The 23,950-nt window shown below is 43.9% G+C and overlaps 1 protein-coding gene across 1 annotated transcript in view; it reads left to right on the forward strand.

The window, feature by feature from the left end:
- Positions 1-807: 807 nt before the first annotated feature.
- Positions 808-23,950, forward strand: part of LOC122935390 — a 41,571-nt gene continuing 18,428 nt past the window's right edge. The window contains exons 1-4 of the mRNA XM_044291161.1: positions 808-1,074; positions 15,155-15,428; positions 17,065-17,202; positions 17,949-17,954. Coding sequence (XP_044147096.1) covers positions 808-1,074; positions 15,155-15,428; positions 17,065-17,202; positions 17,949-17,954 — 685 coding nt within the window. The remainder of the gene's footprint in view (positions 1,075-15,154; positions 15,429-17,064; positions 17,203-17,948; positions 17,955-23,950) is intronic.

Raw genomic sequence — 23,950 nt, forward strand, 5'->3', positions numbered from 1 at the left:
TCCCCATAAACGTCAATGGGGTTGTTAAAATGAACCAAAAATCTGCAACAAAAACCACGATAAGGCTACGTCTACACTACAACATTTGTAGCGCAACATTTTGTTACACTAATGTTGCGCGACAATTTTTATAATGGCAGTCTATGGTGTCGCACTGCGACATGCTGCGACTGCGATGCAACAGTCGCAGAAAATCCATTCGAGATGGATTTTTCTGTGACTGTTGCGTCGCAGTCGCAGTATGTTGTATGTTGCAGTGCGACACCATAGACTGCTATTATAAAAATTGTCGCGCGACATTAGTGCAACAAAATGTTGCGCTATAAATGTTGCAGTGTAGTTGTGCCCTAGTGTCGTGTAGATGTAGCCTAAACAGTGCAGCATTATGTGTGGTTTTTATTGCATTATTGATGCGGCGCTTACAAAAAATATAAAACCTCACACAAAAGACTAAATGCATGACCAAAAACCTGGCACCGACCGTGCGGCGGAGGACTGCTCACTTTTATGTAGTCATCCATGTGAACTGGTCTTCCCCAAATCACCCCCCCAGGCCACTGCAAGCACTTAAAGGGGTTTTTCACTGCTTACACCCCTCTGGGATTTCATTCTCACTTCATCACCTTTTATTACTCCCCTTGTCAGTGATTCCAGGCTCTGAGAACCTCAGGGCCACTCCACATTATGAGGCACAGGTGGGGGCCCGGGTCACAGATTGCACCCCTCCCCGGGCAGTCTTTGGTGCAGTCCTGCACTATATAAGCGCACTGCAGGCAGCTTGCGGCAGTTAGTAGCTGATTAGTAGGGATGGAGGGGCAGCGCTGTGCCGGGCGGTACGATACGTGGCTGGCCAGCTTCATGGCTCCGCGGCCCGACGACGAGCAGTACTGGGAGGCGGAAGGAGCAGACGGGAGCACGAGCGCCCCCTGCCGACGGCTGCTCCACATGTGTGATGAAATCCTGTTGCAGATTTTGGATCTCCTTGACCCTTTCTCTCTGCTCCGTGTTGGCGGCGTGTGCAGCACACTGTACCGGGTCAGCAGCACAGATAGCCTGTGGGCCAAGCACTGCAGGGTGGGTATAGTGCCAAGGGCATGGCATGAGTGATGCCAGTGTGCTGGTACCTGTTGTGGCCGTGCATTATCATGGTGACTGAAGTTATGTTCATGCAGTTTCCCATGGAATGGCGCACAAATGTCTCCCTTTTTGTTGAAAAGTAACCATTTATGTAAATATTAGATGGGCTTCGTGTAGGGATTTCACAATGCTGGCAGGTTATGTGGCCTGGCTTCTGGGTGACCATGCAGGGAACATGTATCATCATGGATGTATTATAACCTCTTATGGGCTGTTCCTTCTGGGGCACCCCTAGAGGGTATATGGCCATCATATAGGGGAGCGTACAAAGGTTTACATGTCCACCCATTAAAGGGGTAATGTGAAGTTATCATCCATCTACAAACCCCTATGGGACCTGCTGCAATAGCCAAGTGGTGAATGGTTGATCTGGTGGTCCCTGTGGGGTCATGTTCTCACCATCATTGGGCTTTCTAGTGCTAGGACCCCAATGTTCTAATAGTTATCTGTATAGGGGATAAAATAAAGCTACCAGGACACCTGTCATCAGGATCAACCCTATTAAACCAGACATACTGGCAAGTAGGGCTCATCATGTTGATTTAACCCCTTCAAGCGACAGCCAGTTTGGACCAAATGCCGGAGCCCCATTTTTTTAAAAATCTGACGTCAGTTTATGTGGTAATAATCTGGAACACTTATCCAGGCCATTCTGAGATTTTCTCGTGACACATTGTACATCATGTTAGTGGGGCATTTGAGTTTATGCGGTTTACCTTTTTATGCATAACATTTTTCCAAATTGTAGATTTTTTTTATTTTCAAAATTTGAATTTCTCTGCTTTTTAAGATGGATAATGATGCTTCATAAAATGGTTACTTTACATTACCCGTATGTCTTTATGTTGGCATCATTTTGTAATTTTTTTTTTTTTTTTTTTTTTTAGGATGTTAAAAGTCTTAGGGGTTTGGAAGCGAATTTTAAAATCCCACTATTGAGGACTTGTTCAGTTATGAAGTAACTTTGTGAGGCTTGCATAATAGAAACCACCCATAAATGACCCCCATTTTACAAATTACACCCCTCAAGAGATTCAAAACTGATTTTACTAACGTTATTAACCCTCTAGGTGTTCCACAAGAATTAAAGCAAATTGGAGAGAAAATGTTAACATTTTATATATTTATTTTTTGTTCAGATTTTCCTGTAACACAGCAAGAGTTGACAGCCAAAGAAACCACTATTACCCTGATTCTGCAGTTTTCAGAAACCCCCATGTGTGGCCGTAAACTGCTTTATGGGCACACAGCAGGGTGCAGAGGGAAAGGAACACTATATTCTTAACGGAGGGCAGATTTTGCTGGAAATGTTTTCAGGTGCCATGTCACATTTGAAGAGACCCTGAGGTATCCCTAGAGAGAATAGGCTGTAGTTTTTATTGGTATCCTTTTTGTGTACATATGTCTTTGATCTGGAGGTGGGCAAAAATGGTTTTTTATGGGGTTCCTCTTGTGGTAAATATTATGGAGTATCTTTGTTTCGGACGGTAAATATTTAGATTCTTTTCTGTGGGTTCATACGATTGTGGCGATACCAAATTGATGGTGTGTTATTACTTTTTAGCATAAAATCCCTTCTGTGTTAATTATATTTTGCATCACCATATACTAAAGTCCATAACCTTTTTATTTTTTCACCAATATAGCTGTATGGGGGCTTGTTTTTTGTGGGACAGGCTGTAGTTTTTATTGGGTACATATTTCTTATTGATCACTTTATTTTTTGTGGGGGTGAGGTGACAAACGGCAATTCTGTCATTGTTACGGCATTCACCGCGTGGGATTAGTTACATGATACCTTTTTATAGATCAGGTCGTTATGGATGTGGCGAAACCAATCATGTAGTATTTTTTATATTTCATTTTTTTAATGACTTATAAATCAACAGATATGAGGACTTTTTTTTAATGATTTTTTTTTTTTAAATCCAGACCCATTTGGATCTTGAAGATCCAGTGGGCCTGATGCATATACAGTGCATTGCAATAGTTATCTGATGCAATGGACTGTATAGTCTGTGCTACATTTACACTAAGGCTGATCAGCCTTGGGCTACTCTCACACTGGCGTTTTTGCTTTCCATATGTGAGATCCGTTCAGGGCTCTCACAAGTGGTCCTAAAACTGATGGCCCTAATGCATTCTGAATAAAAAAGTATCTGATCAGAATGCCTGTTTGCCTCCCTTCCGTCTCCATTCTGCTTTGGAGGCGGACATCAAAATGCTGCTTGCAGTGTTTTGATGTCAGTCTGACGAAACTGAACGGATGCAGACGTTTGTATTATCTGAACTGATCTGTCTGTGCAGATTCCAGTACTGATCCGCATCAAATGCGATTGTAATAGTAGCCTTAGGTACATGGCAGCCTGGACACCTTGGTAAAGTGTATGGTTGCCATGGCAACCACCGGGCCGCTGCCATTGCAGCAGCGACGGCCCAATAAAAGCAAGAGGCAGCTCCCTCCCTCTCAACCCTATGGATGCTGTGGGTGGCTACTGACATCGGCATCTATGGGGGTTAAATGGCTGAGATTGGTGCCAGCACCAATTTCAACCGTTGCAGCAGAGTGTAAGCTGTAAGTTACAGCTGACACTGATGGCAGAGGCTCAGGAACGAAGCCGCTGCCATCACATACTTACTGCAGGGGGCATAGAGGGGGGGCAATGGCACAATATGGGGGCATGATCGGGGCCACAGTGGGGTCATTACATTATCTGGGGCACTGGTGGCACACAGCGGGCCTCCTGTGGATATCACAGCCTGAGGGTACTTTCACATTAGCAGCAGGGGACTCGGGCAGGCTGTTCTGGCGGCTGAACAGCCTGTCTGATTCGTCCTGCCGCTAGTTCACGTGTCCCCTGACTGCTGTTCTGTTCCTATTGACTATAATGGGGGCAGGGGCAGAGTTGCGGCTCGGCGAGAGGCAGCCAGACAAAGTACTGCATGCATTACTTTTAGTCCGGCTGCTTCTCGCTGAGAGCTGCTGCCGGAAATATGCCCCCGCCACCATTAGTCAATGGGGATGGAGCGGCAGTCCAGGGGCACACGTGAACTAGCAGCAGGACGGATCTGACGAGCTGTTCACCCACCAGAACACCCTGCCGGAGTCCCCTGCCGCTAGTGTGAAACTAGCCTGAAACCAGCATTTTGTCACTGAAGCGCTTTGATTGGTTAGTCTGTGTGCTCTGGTCCCTTGCCAGCTTCTCTGCTCACAGGGAGAGCAGTGACTCCGGGGCTGTGACACTTTATAGCGTCACAGCCCCGGTAAGCGGATTGGACGTGACTGCATGTCCAAATTCAGTAAGCCACTTGCAATATGGACATACAGTTACATCCAAATGCCTTAAGGGCAGCATAAGCCCTAGCAGCCAGTATGTCTGGCTTAGGCTACTCTCACATTTGCGTTCGGGGGCTCCGCTTGTGAGTTCCGTTTGAAGGCTCTCACAAGCGTCCCTGAACGCATCTGTCCAGCCCTAATGCATTCTGAGCGGATCTGCATCCACTCAGAATGCCTCAGTCTGGCAGCGTTTGGGCTCCGCTCCACAGGCGGACACCTGAACGCTGCTTGCAGCGTTCGGGTGTCCGCCTGGCCGTGCAGAGGCAAACGGATCCGTCCCCCATTGACTTTCAATGTAAAGTCTGGACGGATCCGTCTGAAGCTACTTTCACACTTAGCATTTTTTCTACACTATAATGATCCCATCATCTGCATTATATGAGCAGATCCGCTCTGAACGCAAGTGTGAAAGTAGCCTTAATAGGGTTGATCCTGGTTAGAGGCTCTTAAATTTTCAGAGTTCCATGTAATACCCCCTCAAGGGGAAGGTGTGGTTAATCCAAGTAATGAGATGTTTGGGGCTTCCAGTGCCCTTTAAAACTCTTTTGTCTAAATCAGGCATCCTCAAACTGCGGCCCTCCAGCTGTTGCAAAACTAAAACTCCCAGCATGCCCAAACAGCCTACAGCAGGGCATTGTGGGAGTTGTAGTTTTACAACAGCTGGAGGGCCGCAGTTTGAGGATGCCTGGTCTAAATGATAAACTGCTGCAGAGAAATCTGTTTTTATTCATATGCAAATGAGCAATTGGAGCACCGAGAGGCAGGGCTGAATCGTCTGAGCACTGCTATGTAACATGCCCACTCCCTTTGATTGGCAGAGCAAGACAGCAGGCTGAGGGCAAAGCTATGTCCAAGACTGCGCTAGCATGTAAATATCACTATGTACTATAGCTGCACTACACTGAGATCTGCTTAGAACACTAATTTACATATTACTGCTTTATTCAGTCGGAATATATGATCATACAGAAAAACATGCATTTCTATGTGGCAATGCTATAGCTTGGGTTAAGCTATTAGTTTTGCATGTAGAGATCCGTGGTTGGAATGTCCTTATATTGAGTATTTTTTTTTTTTTTTTTGAGAGCTAACAAATGTTACTGGTTTCTTAATCATATTTTGTCTGTGATTAAACAGGTAATAGTTTTTGGCACGCAAACATTTCTTTATATAGTAAGGGATTATGATTTTATATATTATACTATAGCCTTTTAATATGGTTTTGAAAAAAACAATAGAAAACATGTCTCTCAAGACTTAAACCAGGGATGTCTACATACAGGATAGACCACTAAGCTTTAGTATTACCTCATAGAGATATAGGTGTTTCTATGCTTATAAGATCACATTACTGGTGTCTGATTTTATATTGTGCCTGTAAATAAAGCAGTGATATGTATATTGGCTTTCTGAGCAGTGTGGTGACGCTATAGTATATAGAGTCTATTAGCCTTCTTGGACACTGCTCTGCCCTCAGCATGTCTAGCCCTGTCAATCAAGGGGAGTGTTCAGAGCGCAGGGGGTGTTACAAAGCGGTGCTCAAAATATTCAGCCTTGCCTCCTGGTGCTCCAATTGCTTATTTTCATATGAATAAAAATGCTGATTTCTCTGTAGCTATTTATCATGGAGACAAAAGAAATGTATAGTCTTAATCAGCATGAGCCCTAGCAGCCAGTGTGTCTGGTTTAATAGCCTCTTTAAATTTTTCAATGAGTTTCATGTAATGCCCACTCAAGGTAAAGGTGTGGTTAACCCAAGTGATATGAGATGTTTGGGGCTTCCAGTGCCCGTAAAAGGATTTTCCAAGTGTTTTATACTGATGCCTTATCCTTGGGATAAGTCATCAGTATCTGACTTGTGGGGGTCTGACACATGGTCTCCCTGTCAATCAGCTGTTTGAAGAGGCCATGACGCTCCAGTGAACGCCACAGCCTCCTTGCAGCTTACCACTGAATAGCTGCTGTGCTTGGTATTGCAGTCCCAATTACTTGGATGGGACTGAGCTGCCATGGGCTATGTGACCAATGAACATGCTGCCAGTGTCCCAGGAAGAGGCTGCAGCACTCAACGGGTGCACTGCAGCCTGATCTTCAAGAGTAGTCTTCAGCAAATCAAGCTTGGGATCATAGATCGGAAGTCTATTTGTTGAAAACCCTTAGTTTGTAATACTGTTTCTGTATGGCATTAAAATGTATGGGCTCCATGGAGCCAGACTGTCTTGGCCAAAGTTGCTCTAGACTTCGGTGAAAGGAATACTGTAGTCAATCTGCTGATTTTTAAAAATATTTTAAAATAGGAATTCAGTCGGCTTTAGTACTGGTGGTTACCTTGATACCGAAGCAGACTTCAGATTCCTATCTTAAAATGTTTTTAAATACACAGGTAGGAATACCTAAGTCTGACATGACTTTGGCAGAGACTGTTTTCCTACACACAGCAAATGCTGTGCAGAAACAGCATTACCAACAAAGTTTTTCATTGAATCGACTTCTGATTTATGATCCAAAGCTCAATTTGCTTAAGTCTAGACAAAGGGTTCTGGGATATGGACCCCCTACTGATCAGATACTGATGACCTTTCCTGAGGATGGGTCATCAGTGTAAAACACTAAGAAAACCACTTTAACATTAGGTTAGTAACCCATGCTGACGTGATTCTGATTGGCCACACAGAGGCTAAGGTGCCATAAGTTGGTTTTGCAAGGAAGAGTCTGGCACAAATGCTGGCTGTTAGCTGGACAAATTGTTGCATGCAATGTTTTTCCCCTTCCCCCACGACCGCACCACAGAGATGGCTCTGCCTCCCAGGACAGGAAATGAATGGGTCCGCACCTGTTCTGCAAAATTGTGGAATTGATGCGGACCCATCTTTCGGACGTGTGAATGGACCCATATGTTAGGCTGGCAGGACCCAAGGAGCCAGTAGTGGTCCAGGGCTGCTATGGTGCTCTTACAGCAGGCGTGTGTACTCCTCAATGGGAGTGAGACTGCGCTGGAGATTCCAGCAAAAGAAAACAGCCTAAGGTGGGTGTTGTATTCCGCTGCATGCGGCCAGAACCCAGCGTGGATTGGGTCTCCTGTACACTGGTACGTGCGGTCCAGAGGAGGAGGCATCGCGAGAACCGATGTCTCTTCCAGGGGATGTGTTCCAAGCAACATTCTTCCGGATGAGGTCTGGATGTGTGTTCCACAGGCACAGGGAGGAGTTAGAATCATTTCAAAGAAGCAGGATCCGGGAAACATTCTGGCGTAGTGTTGGGAGGCTTCACAAGTAGGCTGCAGATACTGGTTGTGCTCCCTTCGTTCCTGTGCCTGTATGTATATATTTCCAAACTGGCGGTTCTGCTGTCCTCATCGTATATTAGAACCCTCTGGTGAGAAGTTCTATCCCTCCTCATAAGTTATACTGAGATACTTAGTTTTTCACCAGACATCCTGGTTTTGAGATGGAGGAAAATAGATCAGATCCAGTGGAAGGAGAGATTCTGGTGCCTGTACTTGGCAAACTTGGAGGGGGTAAGTGCCCAGTATTTCATACCATACTGAAATATGGTTATTTCTGTAGCTTGTGCCTAAGAAAGTCTTGGCAAAGAGAGAATGAGTGCGCTGTATGTACATGTCCTCTGTCATCCTCGTATACAAAAAAGCTGTGCCAACAGTGTATTGAGAAAACGGTTGCTGAAGAGTCGCCTAGCTTTGAGAAATCTGATCTTATTGGGTCGGAGGTGAAAGACTCCCTAAAAGCTGGAAGACAAGTCTGTGGATCAGTGGGCGTCGGAAGCATGTTCTTCACTGGATCATGAAGCCTTTAAAGGGACGACTCAAAATTCCTCTTTGGCAGATGACATGGAGGGTAGACCTTTATTTCCAGTGGAAGACACTAACAAGTTGCTAAAGGCAATACGATCCACTTTGAAATTGGAGGACTTAAAAGACGATAAGTCTGTGGCTGATTCGGTGTTTGAGGGCCTTAGGGGAAAAAGGCACAGATGGTTTTCCTTTGCATAAAAGTATGTCAGCCATTATTGATGGAGAATGGAAGAAACCAGATGAGGCCTTCACTACCAAAGGATTTAAAAGATAGTATCCCTTTTGAAGAGGAATCATCTTGGGATAAAGCCCCAAAAATAGATGTGGCTATATCTAAGATTTCTAGAAGGTCTTCCTTACCTTTTGAGGATATGGGATTCCTACGGGATCCTTTTGGATAAAAAAAATTGATGCTTGCCTTAGAAACACTTGGGAGGCGGCAGCCTCCACTTTCAGACCTAACATTGCTGCCATGGTTACAGCCAGATCCATGGCCGCTTGGTTAGACTAGAATGTCAAATTAAAGAGAAATATCAAAGAACAGATCCTAGCATCCTTGCCCACCTTCCAGAAGGCAGTTTATTTCATCACCAATGCTTCTGTAGATTTGGTTAAGCTGGCGGCTAGGGCTTCTTCCTGCTCAAATTCTGCCCGCTGAGCTCTTTGGTTGAAGAATTGGAAAGGATGGGACGACTTGTCCTCTAAACCAGTGTTTCCCAACCAGTGTGCCTCCAGCTGTTGCAAAACTACAACTCCCAGCATGCCCGGACAGCATTTGGCTGTGCGGGCATGCTGGGAGTTGTAGTTTTGTAACAGCTGGAGGCACACTGGTTGGGAAACACTGCTCTAAACAAAGATTGTGTAGTATCCCTTGTCAGGGTCAGTTTCTATTTTGTTCAGAACTACTCTCTCCTGGAGAAGGCAGCAGAATCCTCCTTTGCGCTCTTTAAAAGATAAGACTCCCCTTTCATACATCATCCAGATTTCTATTTCATCCACCATGATGGCTTACACATGAGATTGACCCCTTGACCTCTGTAGGGGCAGAAACAGTTTAAAAGCCACCACCCACTCTCTCCCTTCAGTGTTTCCTGTCCCTACAGGGGTGTTGCACAGAGAAGCCTCCCAGAGGGGAGGTGAAGAGTTTACTTTTACTTCAGTAGATTTTTGTGCCTTTACTGGTAGGATTATCCTACCGATCTTCTCCTCTGCCCTCCCGCAGCTGTTGCTAAAGCTGGGCAGAGGAAGTTGGGGTGATTCTAGTCCCTAAAGCAGCAGCCTGCTCTCACCCCTTGCTGCATGGTCTCCCTTCCCTTTGAAGAAGCAGACCTGGGAAAGCGGGACGCCGCTCCATGGGAAAACTAGCAGGCGATTCTGATTATCTCCATTGACTCCAGCAGCACATCAGCTCCAGAGGCCCCTGGAACCCACATGGACATCGCAGACCCAGCTTCGGCTCCTTCTGGGAGTTCCCCTGTGGGGATAATCTGCAAATGTCACTTGTGTTTTTCTTTTGAAAGTTTGCTCTTTAGTAGGGAGTAAAAAGAAACTAAAATCAAACAAATATATTAAGTGTGCCACTTAAAAAAAAAATATATAATAATCTCCCGCGGCAAGGGCTAAGGCTGGGCAGCGGGGTAACATGGACACTCACTCCGACTCATGCTGGGGCCTGCGTTTCCATTCAATTCAGGTCTTCCTTCCACGCAGAGTAGGAAGCAGACCTCCAATGACCACGGTCTCAGGGGGCGCTCACTCCGGCTCATCCTGGAGCCTACGCTACATCCATATCGTGACCAGGCTTCCACAGACATTCAGGAAGCAGACCGCTGATGCTGGCACTCACATGGGATGTGAGTGTGGTGCGCACTTCATTGATACTAGCAATAATGAATGGCGGAAGGGATCTACAGTGCACAGGGATGACATGAGATGCTGATAAGGTTAAATGTAGCGCTCTTGTATCTCTGGAACAGCAACTCCGCCACAGTGTCAACATAAAAAGCTCCAGCATCCCGTCAGGAGGGACTGACCCCCTCCGGCTGCACCTCCTGTGAGTTCCCCTATGGGGAGTATGGTCCATATGATACTTGGTTACTCTTCTCTGTTCCTTAGGGAGCTAGAGAAAGTCCAAGCCCAGACCTCTAAAGTGCACTACTTGTGACAAGAGACTTCCAGATAACTACAGAAATTGATATAAAAGTGACAAAAGTTGTGAACTTATCTGTCATATGAGGATTCGGGACAATTGAGATCCCATGGAACGAAAGGCAGATTTCCTTTTAAGGAAATGCTGGGAAGCCTACATCTTTCAGATAAAGACAAACATAGCAGCAAATTCTGTGACTAAAATCACATAGACTAAAGTTCCTAGAGAATAAATTTTTACCTTCTATTCCACTTAGGTCTGCCACTACTTTTCTGGCTGACACTTCTGCAGAATCAGATTGCTGGCTAAAGATGTGGCTCTTTCAGACTCAGCTAGATGAGTGCTCTGGATGAAATCCTGGGGGGGTGACAGAGTAAAAATTCTTTGGCGGTCCTATCGCCTTTTCAGGGGAGAGTCTTCGGCCCTGTACTAGGAAATTGTCAGATAAAAAGGGTTTTCTGGAAGAGAATAAAGGAAACCTTTTTCGTCCCTTCAGTTCGCAGTCCAGACCCTGCCGCATTACCCTTTATTCAGCAAAAGCATGTCAGAATAATGTCTGACAATCATGCTACAGTGGCTTATTTAAATTGTCAGGGGGGAACCAGATCAGTCTCCCTCATAAGGGAAGCAGAGTTGTTGTTCCTAGAGATGGAAGAAAAGATTGCTTATCTCTTGGCCCTACACAGACAAGAGAACCTCAAGGTGGCTTTTTTTTTTTTTTTTTTTTTTGAGAAGTCACAGGTTGAGGCAGGGGAGTGGTCCCTGAACCCCATTATTTTCGCAAAGATCATGAGTCTCTGGGGCTGTCCAATAGATCTATTTGCCACCAGAAAGAACAGGAAGGTAGAGGAATTCTGCGCTCTCAATCCAAGGGAATTCCCAAAGTGGGTGGATGCTTTGCTCCAGAGATGGGGACCATCCTCTGGGTTACACCTTTCCCCCTCTACAGCTGATCCCTCTTCTCATAAAGTAACAAGGGTGCAAGGATAATCACAATCTCCCTGTTTTGGCCAAGAAAGGCATGGTTTTCTCTCCTAAAATCCATGTCAGTCTTGGATCCTCCCAGAGGTTCCAGACCTTCTGGTGCAGGGCCCAGTACATCATCCAGAAGTGGGGAGGCTGCATCTCACTGCATGTAACTTGATAGGTCATTCCTAATCAGCCAGGGTTTTTCTAAAGCCTTAACAGCTACCTTGATTAAAAGGTAGGAAAGCTGTGACAAATTCTACTGTATTTACATTAGGATTTGGAAAAGATTTGTATCCTTTGCAGGAATAAAGGCAGATTCATGGCCCTGTGAAACTTCTATTGTACAGATTTTATTTCTTCTAATCGTCCCAGTGACAGGTCCTACATTTCTTATCTCGGGTTAATTAGCATATGTATCAAATCAGTTTTACACAATAAAAGCACAGATATGGGGACTGGGTATTGCAGATGTGCTAGCAGTGATCTTGCAGCCCATGTCCTCAGCTCTACCCAAAATCCCAGTGACAGGTTCCCTTTAACTAGGTAACCCTTTGAGCCTTTGGAGTCTTGTTCAGTAAAAATGCTTACCCTTAACTGCCTAACGCAGGATCGCAGTCCAGAGGCGGCAGCTCTACGCACAGTCACGCATATATGCATCATCTCGCGAGACGCGAGATTTCCTGTGAACGCGCGCACACAGGATCAGATGGTAAGCGAGTGGATCTCCAGCCTGCCAGCGGCGATCATTCGCTGGCAGGCTGGAGATGTGTTTTTTTTTTTTGTTTTTTTTTCGTTCCCCCTAACGGGTATATTAGACGCCGCTTTGATAACCGTGTCTAATATACCTGGTCCTCTGGTGGTCCCTTTTGTTTGGATCGACCACCAGAGGACACAGGTAGCTGTGTAAAGTAGCACCAAACACCACTACACTACCCCCCCTGTCACTTATTAACCCCTTATGAACACCTGATCACCCCCCCCCCCCCCAGTCATTGATCACCCCCCTGTAAGGCTCCATTCAGATGATTTTTACGGATTCATGGATCAGATCCGCAAAACACATACAGACGTCTGAATGGAGCCTTACAGGGGGGTGATCAATGACGGGGGTGAGCAGGGAGTCTATATAGGTGATCACCCCCCTGTAAGGTTTTCTTTTTTTTTTTCTTTTTTTTGGGCACAAGTTAGCGGAAATTGTTTTTTTGTTTTTTCTTACAAAGTCTCATTCCACTAACTTGTGTCAAAAAATAAAATCTCACATGAACTCACCATACCCCTCACGGAGTCCAAATGCGTAACATTTTTTTGACATTTATATTCCAGACGCTTTAGGCCCCTAAAATGCCAGGGCAGTATAAATACCCCACATGTGACCCCATTTCGGAAAGACACCCCAAGGTATTCAGTGAGGGGCATATTGAGTCCATGAAAGATTAAAATTTTTGTCCCAAGTTAGCAGAAAGGGAGACTTTGTGAAAAAATACAGAAAGATCAATTTCCGCTAACTTGTGCCCAAAAAAATTCTATGAACTCGGCAGGCCCCTCATTGAATACCTTGGGGTGTCTTCTTTCCAAAATGGGGTCACATGTGGGGTATTTATACTGCCCTGGCATTTTAGGGGCCCGAAAGCGTGAGAAGAAGTCTAAAAATGCCCTCATAAAAGGAATTTGGGCCCCTTTGCCCACCTAGGTTGCAAAAGTGTCACATGTGGTATCGCTGTACTCAGGAGAAGTTGGGCAATGTGTTTTGGGGTGTCATTTTACATATACCCATGCTGGGTGAGAAATATCTTGGTCAAATGCCAACTTTGTATAGAAAATGGGAAAGTTGTCTTTTGCCAAGATATTTCTCACCCAGCATGGGTATATGTAAAATGACACCCCAAAACACATTGCCCAACTTCTCCCGAGTACAGCAATACCACATGTGTGACACTTTTTTGCAGCCTAGGTGGGCAAAGGGGCCCACATTCCAAAGAGCACCTTTAGGATTTCACAGGTCCTTTTTTTTTTTTTTTTTTTACACATTTTGATTTCAAACTACTTCTCATGCATTTGGGCCCCTAAAATGCCAGGGCAGTATAACTACCCCACAAGTGACCCCATTTTGGAAAGAAGACACCCCAAGGTATTTTGTGATGGGCATAGTGAGTTCATGGAAGTTTTTATTTTGTCACAAGTTAGTGGAATATGAGACTCTGTAAGAAAAAATAAATAAATCATTTTCCACTAACTTGTGACAAAAAATAAAAAGTTCTATGAACTCACTATACCCATCAGTGAATACCTTAGAGTGTCTACTTTCCGAAATGGGGTCATTTGTGGGGTGTTTGTACTGTCTGGCCATTGTAGAACCTCAGGAAACATGACAGGTGCTCAGAAAGTCAGAGCTGCTTCAAAAAGTGGAAATTCACATTTTTGTACCATAGTTTGTAAACGCTATAACTTTTACCCAAACATTTTTTTTAATCAGACATGTAGAACAATAAATTTAGAGAAATTTATGTATGTTTTCTTGCAAAATGTTACAACTGAAAGTGAAGAAAAATATTTTTTTTGCAAAAAAAATCGTTACATTTCGATTAACAAAAAAGTAAAAATGTCAGCAGCAATAAAATACCACCAAATGAAAGCTCTATTAGCAAGAAGGAGGTAAAATTAATTTGGGTGGTAAGTTGCATGACCAAGCAATAAACGGTGAAAGTAGTGTAGTGCAGAAGTGTAAAAAGTGGCCTGGTCATTAAGGGTGTTTCAGCTAGGGGGGCTGAGGTGGTTAAGCTAGTCCTGTTGGTAGCTCTTAACATCTGCTAGAAGAGATTGAATCTTGCCAACCATCTCTATCAACCCTCCCTTTAAGTTGATTCTGGAGGATAGGTTAGTACTTAGGCTAGACCCAACATTTTTACCAAAAGTTTCATCCAGGTCGAATGGGCTCCAGGAGATAATCCTTCTGTTTGTGTTCTCCCTCTTTCTACTGTCACTATAGGCTGCAGCTTAATTCTGTCTTGGATCTTCTCTTTAAGGTTTTGGAAGTGGTTTCCCACCCTTAAGGAAGGTGTTCTCTGTAATCTGTCATGGGGTAAGGGCAAAATGATTACTTTCCGGTAATCGGATTTTCCAGACCCCACAACAGCACCCTTTTATTATAGCAAAAAAATGAGATTTATAAACTAACTTGGGGTGGAGTCCCTCTCATGCTCTGTAAACTCAATGAGGTGGGAGAGGCTCCACCTTTCTATGCTGCAGGTTTCCTATCCTGGGAGGCAGAGACATCTCTGGATTTTCCAGACCCCGCAATAGCACCACAATCACCAGTAAGTGTAATTATCATATTTTTTGTGCTTCTGAAACCTGACACTTGCCAGAAAGAGGCTAGATCACTGAAAGACCCCATTTTAGTCAATAGGAATTCAGGGGTGAAATGTAGAATCTGACAATACTGGATTTGACTAAATACAGCAAGCTGCTCTGGTGAAACAACCTGCTGGATCTGCTGCTGCATATGTTAAGCTTAACTTTTTTTTTAGGGTACATTAAAACATGGATGTTAGTGGTATATTTACATGGGACTCTTTGACTGCACCTGGTTACTTTTGTTAGTATTCTGCCTGTTGGTCCTGAATAGTGTTGCAGAACTAGATGTGCCTGGATGCCATACAGCACGTATGTATTGTTTCTTTCATATAATGCCCATTTAGGGTTATCTTGTGTGCACTCGCTCGAAGTTGTGACTGCAATGTTTTTTCTTTAGGCTGCTTTTGGCTCTGGCTTTAGGATGGGTTGTGCTGGCTGTGCCCCCAAACAAGCCTTTAAGCTTATGTACATGTGGAGGAAGTTGTACAAGACCCTGCCTTATAACAGACAATTACAGGACTTGTTTTTTTCTGGACTTCTTCCAAAAAAATACTGGGTACAGTGGCTCACACTTGAAGAAATTGTTCCGCTCCCTTCTGTCCAACTCCCTGGTCACGAAATTGAAGAAATCTGGGGAATAACAAAAGATCTGCTTGATGAAAAACATAAAGGTTGGTCTCAAACGTAACAGTAAGCCAGACCAAAACTTTCAGAAGACCTGTGTGATTTCACTTACAATTAACGAAAGGTGTGCCAAATTAGTCACATGGTGTGATAAATTTGGTGCAGCTCTAAACTGTCTAAAAATGCTAGTCCATGGGCCTCATTTATCAAAACTGTTAGTTGAGTTGGCTTTCAGTTCCTACAGGGCTCTGAAAAAAAGGTGAGCTCTGGTTCCTATGGCCAACAAAGACTGTTCTACTCCTAGGCATTTTTGATAAATGATACCCTGTCTTTCCTATGCCACAACCCCCACCCCTCCAAAGCTGGTGTGCTTTTACAACTTTATTGACTTTTTTTTTTTAAAGTCAAAATGATGAATCTGTCACTACAGTAGTAAACCGTGGCCACTCTTATACCACATTTATGAAAGTAGTGAGTATGATGTAGAAGTTTCATATTTTGACAACTTTTTGCCTTTTTTTTTTTTTGGGCTTAAAACTTGATGCGTTATACTCATTATACTATCTGAGCAAGATGTGCCAGGCTTCATAAATGTGGTCCCTTTTCTGACAGACCATGTGCCAGATACTATAACTTGGCATATTTCTGGCATAAATTAAAGCACTGGCATCATGTCGGTCACACAGGCTTTTATGTAGCTCAGTCTTATTTTTACCAGGCACTGCATGGCTTTATTCACACTAAGGCCCCTTTCACATGAGCATGACAGATCAGGTCTGGATGAGTTCAGGGTGCGTTCAGTGAAACTTGCACCATTTTGCCAGTGCAGTCTGTTTTGTCTGCGATTGCGCTCAGTTTTGCATGCGAGTGATAAAAAAACTGAAGGTTTACAAACGTCTTCTAGCAACAATCAGTGAAAAACGCATTGCATCTGCACTTCCAGATGCGATGCGTTTTTTCACTGATGTCCCATTCACTTCTATGGGGCTAGGGCTGTGTGAAAAACGCAGAATATAGAACATGCTGCATTTTTTTTCATGCAACAGTCAGGATTCAGTGTGGGTGCTATGTGTTCACATCACGCATTGCATCTATAGTGAATACTCGCCCGTGTGACAGGGCCCACGTGTTTTTAACAGTGATTTCAATCGGTGATTGTGAGCCGAAACCAGGTGCAGGTAAACACAACAGGTACTAACCTGTGCATTGTAGCTTTTGTGTAGCCTTCACGCCTCCTGGTTTTGGCTCAAATCACTAGAAGACCACTGATCACAGTGAAAGCGGACTAAGGCCTTATTCACTTTTTTGGTTAATGATTTCAATCAGTGACTTTTAAACCACAACCAGGAGTGAAAGCTACACAAAGGTTCAATGTACAGGTTTGCATCTCTTCTGTGTTTTTTGCCCTACGCTGACCAAACACTGACTGTGTGAAAGCCGCTTTAGGCTTCATTCCCCCTCCATTTGTACTAACATATCTAGACACTATCAGATTCCCATTCACTATAAAGGGCTGACTTTCAGCCATAAACCTTCTAGATCGCATTATAGTGAATTGGGATGTGGCAGTGCCCTGCTATCCCAGATGCGGTAACTTTGGTAGACTACTGGATCTACAAAAAGGAGATGTGAACCTTGCCCAACACTGTCAGATCCTTATATATGTGCACTTCTTCTTTTCAGTTGCAGAGGAGTCTTTGGAAGTAGTACATGACACGGTGTACAAATATGAATGGAAGGAATTACATAAAATGGCACTCTTGCACCATAGGGAATACACAAATGTGCAATCATACGTACTTAAAAGAATGAGCTCTGAATGTAAGTATTACAAATCTTACAACTGTTAGGGTTGGTGCATGTACACGATCATGGCTTAGTTTCTGTAGACCATAACGTTTTTTTTTAGAAACGAATGAGTCTGACAGGAAATTGTGCCACGCTTTCAGACTTCATGGATTATTTCGGCTAAAAGAACTCTTTCAAACTAAGCTATATATGCCACTCTAATGTATAATGAGCCTATAGTCCCACCTGATCCCCACTGCTTAGAGGTTTGTGGAGATGATCAAAAATGAACAATAGGAGTAAGTGTCTGAGATTTAAATCCTTGATTTCTAGGCAGCAGATTGTACTGTCTTAATGGCACTCTGCTACTGCCATAGGCTGATACAGCTACATTGTTTCAGCAATCTCCTGTTCTCATACTCTGATTGCTTCACCTCCACTTTAAAGGGTTGTCATGGAATTAAGTAAATGAAATACTTTATTACTTATAAATATATTCCCAAATAGCTTTCATTAGTTATGATCGCTCATTTTGTCTGGGAAGCTATCGGGGGGGGGGGGGGGGGGATAAAATGGCCACAGTCCTATTAGTACACACACAACCTGTCCTAATAACTCGGGACAAGTTACTTCACAACACTGAGGTAAAGAGCAGCCTCAGCCTCCTGTCTGCTCTACTTGTCAGGGCTTATGATCCTGAATACAGATGATCTTCTGCTGAATATCTATAGGAATGGAGTCCATGAGGACATATGAAGTACAGAGCATGGACAGGACAGACTGTGGTAATGGAGACTGCATACAGGAGCTGCTGCTTACTATCCACACCCCCACCCTTCCCTGTGTACTGAATTCCTACAGAGATTCAGTTGAAGATCATATTAAACTGCATTCAGGATCATAACACCTGACAAGTAGTGCAGTAAGGAGGATGAGGCGGCTCTATAGCTGTGTTGTGTAGTAACTAGTCCTGTGTGACTAGGACAGGTTTGGTGTACTAATAGGACAGCGACCATTTTATTACTCCTAATGATATATGGGAATATATTTATAATAAAGTTTAAAGGGGTTATCCAACCCCTATAATGTCCTCAAATGCCCAGACACCTGATGCAGGTTACTCTCCCTGCTAGCCAGCATGTGCTTCACTCCTGATGCCTGCACAACTGCTGCTGCATCTCCCTGTCAACATGCACACATCCAGCAAAATGGATATGGTCATGTAAATGCCCTCTCAAGTCAGGTTTTTAAGCATATTAGATAATTGTTTCATATTCTACTGTGTCCCTATTTATATTGAGGAAAACTTAAAATTATGCAGTTTTGACTCTGGCCACTAGGCCTAAAATATGTTAAAGGGGTTGTGTCGCAGAAAATGTACAGTTCTCAAACCAGAACCTGGATATGCATACTTGTGTAACTGCATGTAGTATAGCCGATGAGTCATTCAATAAAATGTATCTGTATAGCACCTGCTTTGTTCTTATTTCTTTGTCCTGCTCACTAAGGGCCACACATGCTCGGTTTCAACCTTCAACTGCCTCCTGAGCTGTGATGGGGGGGAGAGGGCTGCAGCAGAAAAGATGCTGCCATTTCCAGCTTGATCAATCCAATTCAGGGTTGGATTAACCCTTTTGATTACCAGTCTGTAATCATGGCATGATCAAAGCATGTTTTCCCTGGCGCCACAACAGCGCTCACAGGAGGGTGTCCCTGCCCCCAGGACAGGTAACTGTGTAGAAGCATAGGATTTTAAAAGGCCTCCTCCCCTTACCTAATTCAGTAGTTTCCTGTCCTTGGGTGTGAGACCTCTGTTCCCCACAGTGTGGGAGGGTTGTTGCAGGGAATGAGGGCTCTGGGGGATCAATGGCCTCCCTTCCCCATTCCTCGGTGCAACCCTGGGCTTGGGATAACCCTGGAAGCAAGAAGATCACACAGGATCTGACACATGTCACAGGTGAGATTCCCTCCAGGCACGGAAATCTTGTTTTCTGGCTGTCAAATCACTTTTGGGGTCCTGGTCTTGGGTTCAGTGGGAGAACAGGATGCTGCTGACTAGTGTGGGAAGTTAAAATTTACTTCTGCCCATTCACTGCTGTTCTGTGGAAGATGCTTGCTCCTATGGATGCTGTGGAGCCTGCCTGCAAGGCTGGGGATACTGCTGCCATTGCCCTCAGCCTGGTAAGCCTACTCTCCTACCTGGTAAAGACTGCTATATTTTTGCTTACCCTCAGTTGGTGAATTGGTTAGGGTCTCGCCCCCGGTGTAGATACTGGCCTCTTAATTTATTTGGCCCTATTTAAATTTTACTTTAGGACAGAGGCCATTACATCTAAACCAGCCAGGCGAGAAACTGCATAAAGAAATCTAATATCCCTAACTACAGTTTACATGAAGGGAGTAGACTATGTAGTAGCAGACTACCTGAGTCAAGAAATATTGAAGGAGAAAAAATGGTTTCTAAATGAACAAATTTTCAGGAAAGCTTCCGACCTATTGGGATTCCCTGTCCTAGACCTGTTTGCCACTAAGGGCAAAAGACAGGTGGAAAAATGTAGTTCCCTCTAAAAGAACAGCCAACAATAGTGGATGAGTTCTCAGCCATGGCCAAAAGTCCTGCTTTATGCCTTTCCATCCTTCAGCCTGATCCTAAGGACCCTAAAGGTAGTGGAAGAAAGGGCTCAATATTCATAGGCCCGTTTTGGCCAAGAAGATCTTGGTTTCCTCTTCTGCTGAAACTATCTGCAGGAGTGTTTCAAGGTCCTGTATTCCATCCCAGAATGGCTTAACTCGCTGTGGGCCTGGAGGTTGAACATCTAGCCTTAAGACAAAAAGGATCCAGACAGTGATATCCACCATGTTACGAAGCTGAAAATCCATAACTTCTAGGATTTTAAAGGGGTTTTACAATCGTCAATCAAGTTCAACCAAGGGATAGGTGGGGACGCGAATCCCAGATGGAAGGGAAACCCAGATTTCTACAAGTTTTCATAAGCATTTGTTTTTTACTTTTATGGCCTCATGCACACGACAGTATTTTTTTTCACTGTCTGCAAAACGGGGTTCCGTTGGTCCGTGATCCGTGACAGTTTTTTCGTCCGTGGGTCTTCCTTGATTTTTGGAGGATCCACAGACATGAAAAAGTCGTTTTGGTGTCCGCCTGGCTGTTCGGAGCCAAACGGATCCGTCCTGAATTACAATGCAAGTCAATGGGGACGGATCCGTTTGACGTTGACACAATATGGTGCAATTGCAAACTGATTCGTCCCTGTTGTCTTTAAATGTAAAGTCAGGAGTCCCTTTTATAAGATCGGAGTTTTCTCCAATCCGATGGTAGATTTTAACTTGAAGCGTCCCCATCACCACGGGAACGTCTGTTAGAATATACCATCGGATTTGAGTTACATCGTGAAAACTCATATCCGACAGTATATTCTAACAGAGGCGTTCCCATGGTGATGGGGACGCTTCTAGTTAGAATATACTAAAAACTGTGTGCCTGGCAGCCCCTGATCTCTTACAGGGGGCTATGATATGCACAATTAACCCCTCAGGAGCAGCACCTGAGGGGTTAATTGTGCTGATCATGGCCCCCTGTAAGAGATCGGGTGCTGCCAGGCAGCAGGGGGCAGTCATGTACACAGTTCGTAGTATATTCTAACTAGAAGCGTCCCCATCACTATGTTGGCATATACTGTCTATCTGAGTTTTCACAAAGTGAGAACTCTGCTCTGAAAATGCTTTTATGCAGATGGATCTTCAGATCAGTCTGTATGAAAGTAACCTACGGCCAAGGATCACGGATGCCAATCTTGTGTGCACCCGTGTTCTTTCACGGACCCATTGACTTGAATGGGTCCGTGAACCGTTGTCGTAAAAAAAAAAATAGGACAGGTATTTTTTTGACGGACAGGATACACGGATCACGGAGGCAGATGACAACTGTGCACTTTCCAAGTTTTCAACGGACCCATTGAAAGTCAATGGGTCCGCAGAAAATCATGGAACAACGGTCGTGTGCATGAGGCCTAAGACTTCGTCTAAACCATTTTTTTAAACTGTCCACTGTTCCTGCTGTGACGACGGCCTGAGGAAGTCTATTTCACAGATTCAGTTCTTACAGTAAAGAAGCTTTGATGCTTCTGCAGACTGAACTTTTTCTTCAGTCAGAGGCAGTGCCCCTTGTCTTGAGCACATTTTACATGGAACAGCTTTTTTGCATGGCGCATTTATATACTTGTATAGGTTAATCAGGTCATCCCCCCCCCTGAGATGTCTCAAGACTAAATTCAATTATTTTAATCTTTCTTCATAACCAAGACCCTCCATGCCCCTTATTTGTCACACTCCTCTGTACTTTTTCCACCTGCAGTGCATCCTTTCTATGTACTGGTGCCCAGAACTGTACTGCATATTCCAGATGAGGCCGCTCCAGTGGATATGCTAGGATATGCCCCCATTGTCTGATGGGTCCCACCTCTAGGACCCACACCTACAACAAGAACTGAGCGTGGAAATGAATGGAGGATACATGCGCAGCCGCCCTCCATTCATTTCAATGGGGCAGCCGAAATTGGCTGAGCACTAGCTCGGCTATATCAATCTGCCCGATAGAAATGAATGGGAGCAGGAGCTTCAATTCCCATGTGCTTCCATTCACTTGTATGGGAGAAGCGCTTGTGTATTGGACAGACCCCGGGAAACCCGGGGTCCTCCAGCCACAGCTCTCCCTGCTCTGTTCTCCTTGTAGGTGCGTGTCCCATCTCTGGGACCTGCTCCTATCAGACAATGTATGTGATGGGAATACCCCTTTTTAAGAACCTGGAAAGCCTTAATCTATTTTCAGACAATCTACTTTAACCAGACATTTCGTTTTAATTCTAAAAAAGTAGGTTGGCCTGGATAAGGGTCTCCGACCTGCTACCCTCAAGATTAAAGTTTCTGCCCTTAGTGCCTTTTTTGACATCAAGTTAGCTGATTCTCCTCTAATCAATTTCTGGAGACTGCTATAAGACTCCTTGCTACCTTTCATAATTCCACCTTGGTACTTAAGCTTAGTTCTTAGTCCTGACTGGAATCTCCATTTGAACCGATAGAGGAAATTTTGCTAAAATGACTGGCTTTATAAAACTTCCTTTCCCCTGGCAACTGTAACCACCAGAAGAAATGGTGACATTTAGGCTTTCATGTAAATCTCCCTATCTGACAATTCTGAAATACTGCATAGTCCTCAGACATTGATTTCCCCCCCCCCTTCCCCTTCCCCTTCCCAGGTCATTTTTTTTGTTTTCATTGCCAACAGGAGGTATCTTTACCCTCTTTCTGCCCGTCTCCTACGGCTAGAGGAGAAATTCTACAATCTAGACACAAGGAGATGTGTGGTAGCATGCCTGAAACTTGTAACTTCAGAAAATTGGATCATCCTTTTTCTCCAATACTAGGGACCTAACACGGGGTCTAGCTGCCAGCAAATAAACTATTGCCAGATGGATCAGAGAAATTTTCTTTTTTTCTGGCATCACTTCAGTGTCCTTTCTCATTGAATGAATTGGGTAAGGGGAGGAGGCCTTTTAAAATCCTATGCTTCTACGTTGTTTCCTGTCCAGGGGGCAGGGACACCCTCCTGTGAGTGTTGTTGTGGAGGCTAATTGAAAAACAAAATGCAAGTAACAGTAATTAACCATTTCCCCCCTCTCATTGGGTTCCAGTGATGTGATTGGAGGCTGGGTAAGCCCTCAGCAGTTAGCCCTAGAAATTGAACCAGAACTATAAATTTAGTAAGCCTCATGTTGGGTCATACTAGTGTTGCCTTTACTACAGCCTGTTCCAGTGACGCAGATCATATGTTGGCAAACAAGAGTCAGCAATAGAAGTATAAAATGTGGTAAAACAGTAATTCCTTAATTGGATTATTTAAAACATCATGTAAAAATGTATGATTTATTTTACATAATTGTATGCACAATAAAATGTATTGGGTATCCACAAGAGCAAAATGACTAACTCAGTTAACAAGTTATTCAGTGTGAATTATGTATAATATAAACAATTAGAGTATGCAATATCAAGTCTTTGTAATTTTATATACTTTGTGTTGCAAACAAAGTAATTTATAAGTAGACTCAAACCAGACCAAAATTTTTTTAATTTCTTGCACAAAACTCCATAGTCATGTCAATGAAAAACAAATTACGTTCTCAAAAGTAGGAATTTTTCTTAATTGGTTTTCCAAGAGTCCAGCCTGTCACCACCACATGGAGGATGTCTCCCTGTCTATAGCAGAGACCTGAACAGAGGTTAAAAAAAAAAAACTTCTCCCACCAGTGTTTTTCAAATTGCTACATGAGGATGGATGAGAAATTTTATTCAATAACCAGAAGACTTTTTTTCTCACTAAAATTGGGAAGTAAGGGTGCTGTCATTGTTTAACTCCTGGAAAATCAATTACTAGTAGAAATAATTCCCACTTTCCTGGATGTACTGACAGTACCACATGGAGTTATACCAGATAAATGGCTAAATTAGGATGGGACTACAGCTTTAAGAACTTTTCAGACAAATCCCTAATCTTATTTGCAATGTGTTGAATTTCGATCAAGTGGCAGCTCTGTAGTTCAGATATGCAAAAGTTTCCACTCCTTTTGCCCATGATGCTGCAACTGCTCTAGTAGAGTATTCTCTAAAACACTGGACATGGGATCTCCTGTAGATGTGTCAGATGGCTATCTTTAGCCATCTGGCCAATTTTTAGTTTTTGTAGCTTTCTTTTGTTTTATCCTGC

The sequence above is a fragment of the Bufo gargarizans genome, chromosome 4, assembly GCF_014858855.1.
Source record: "Bufo gargarizans isolate SCDJY-AF-19 chromosome 4, ASM1485885v1, whole genome shotgun sequence".
Taxonomy (NCBI): domain Eukaryota; kingdom Metazoa; phylum Chordata; class Amphibia; order Anura; family Bufonidae; genus Bufo; species Bufo gargarizans.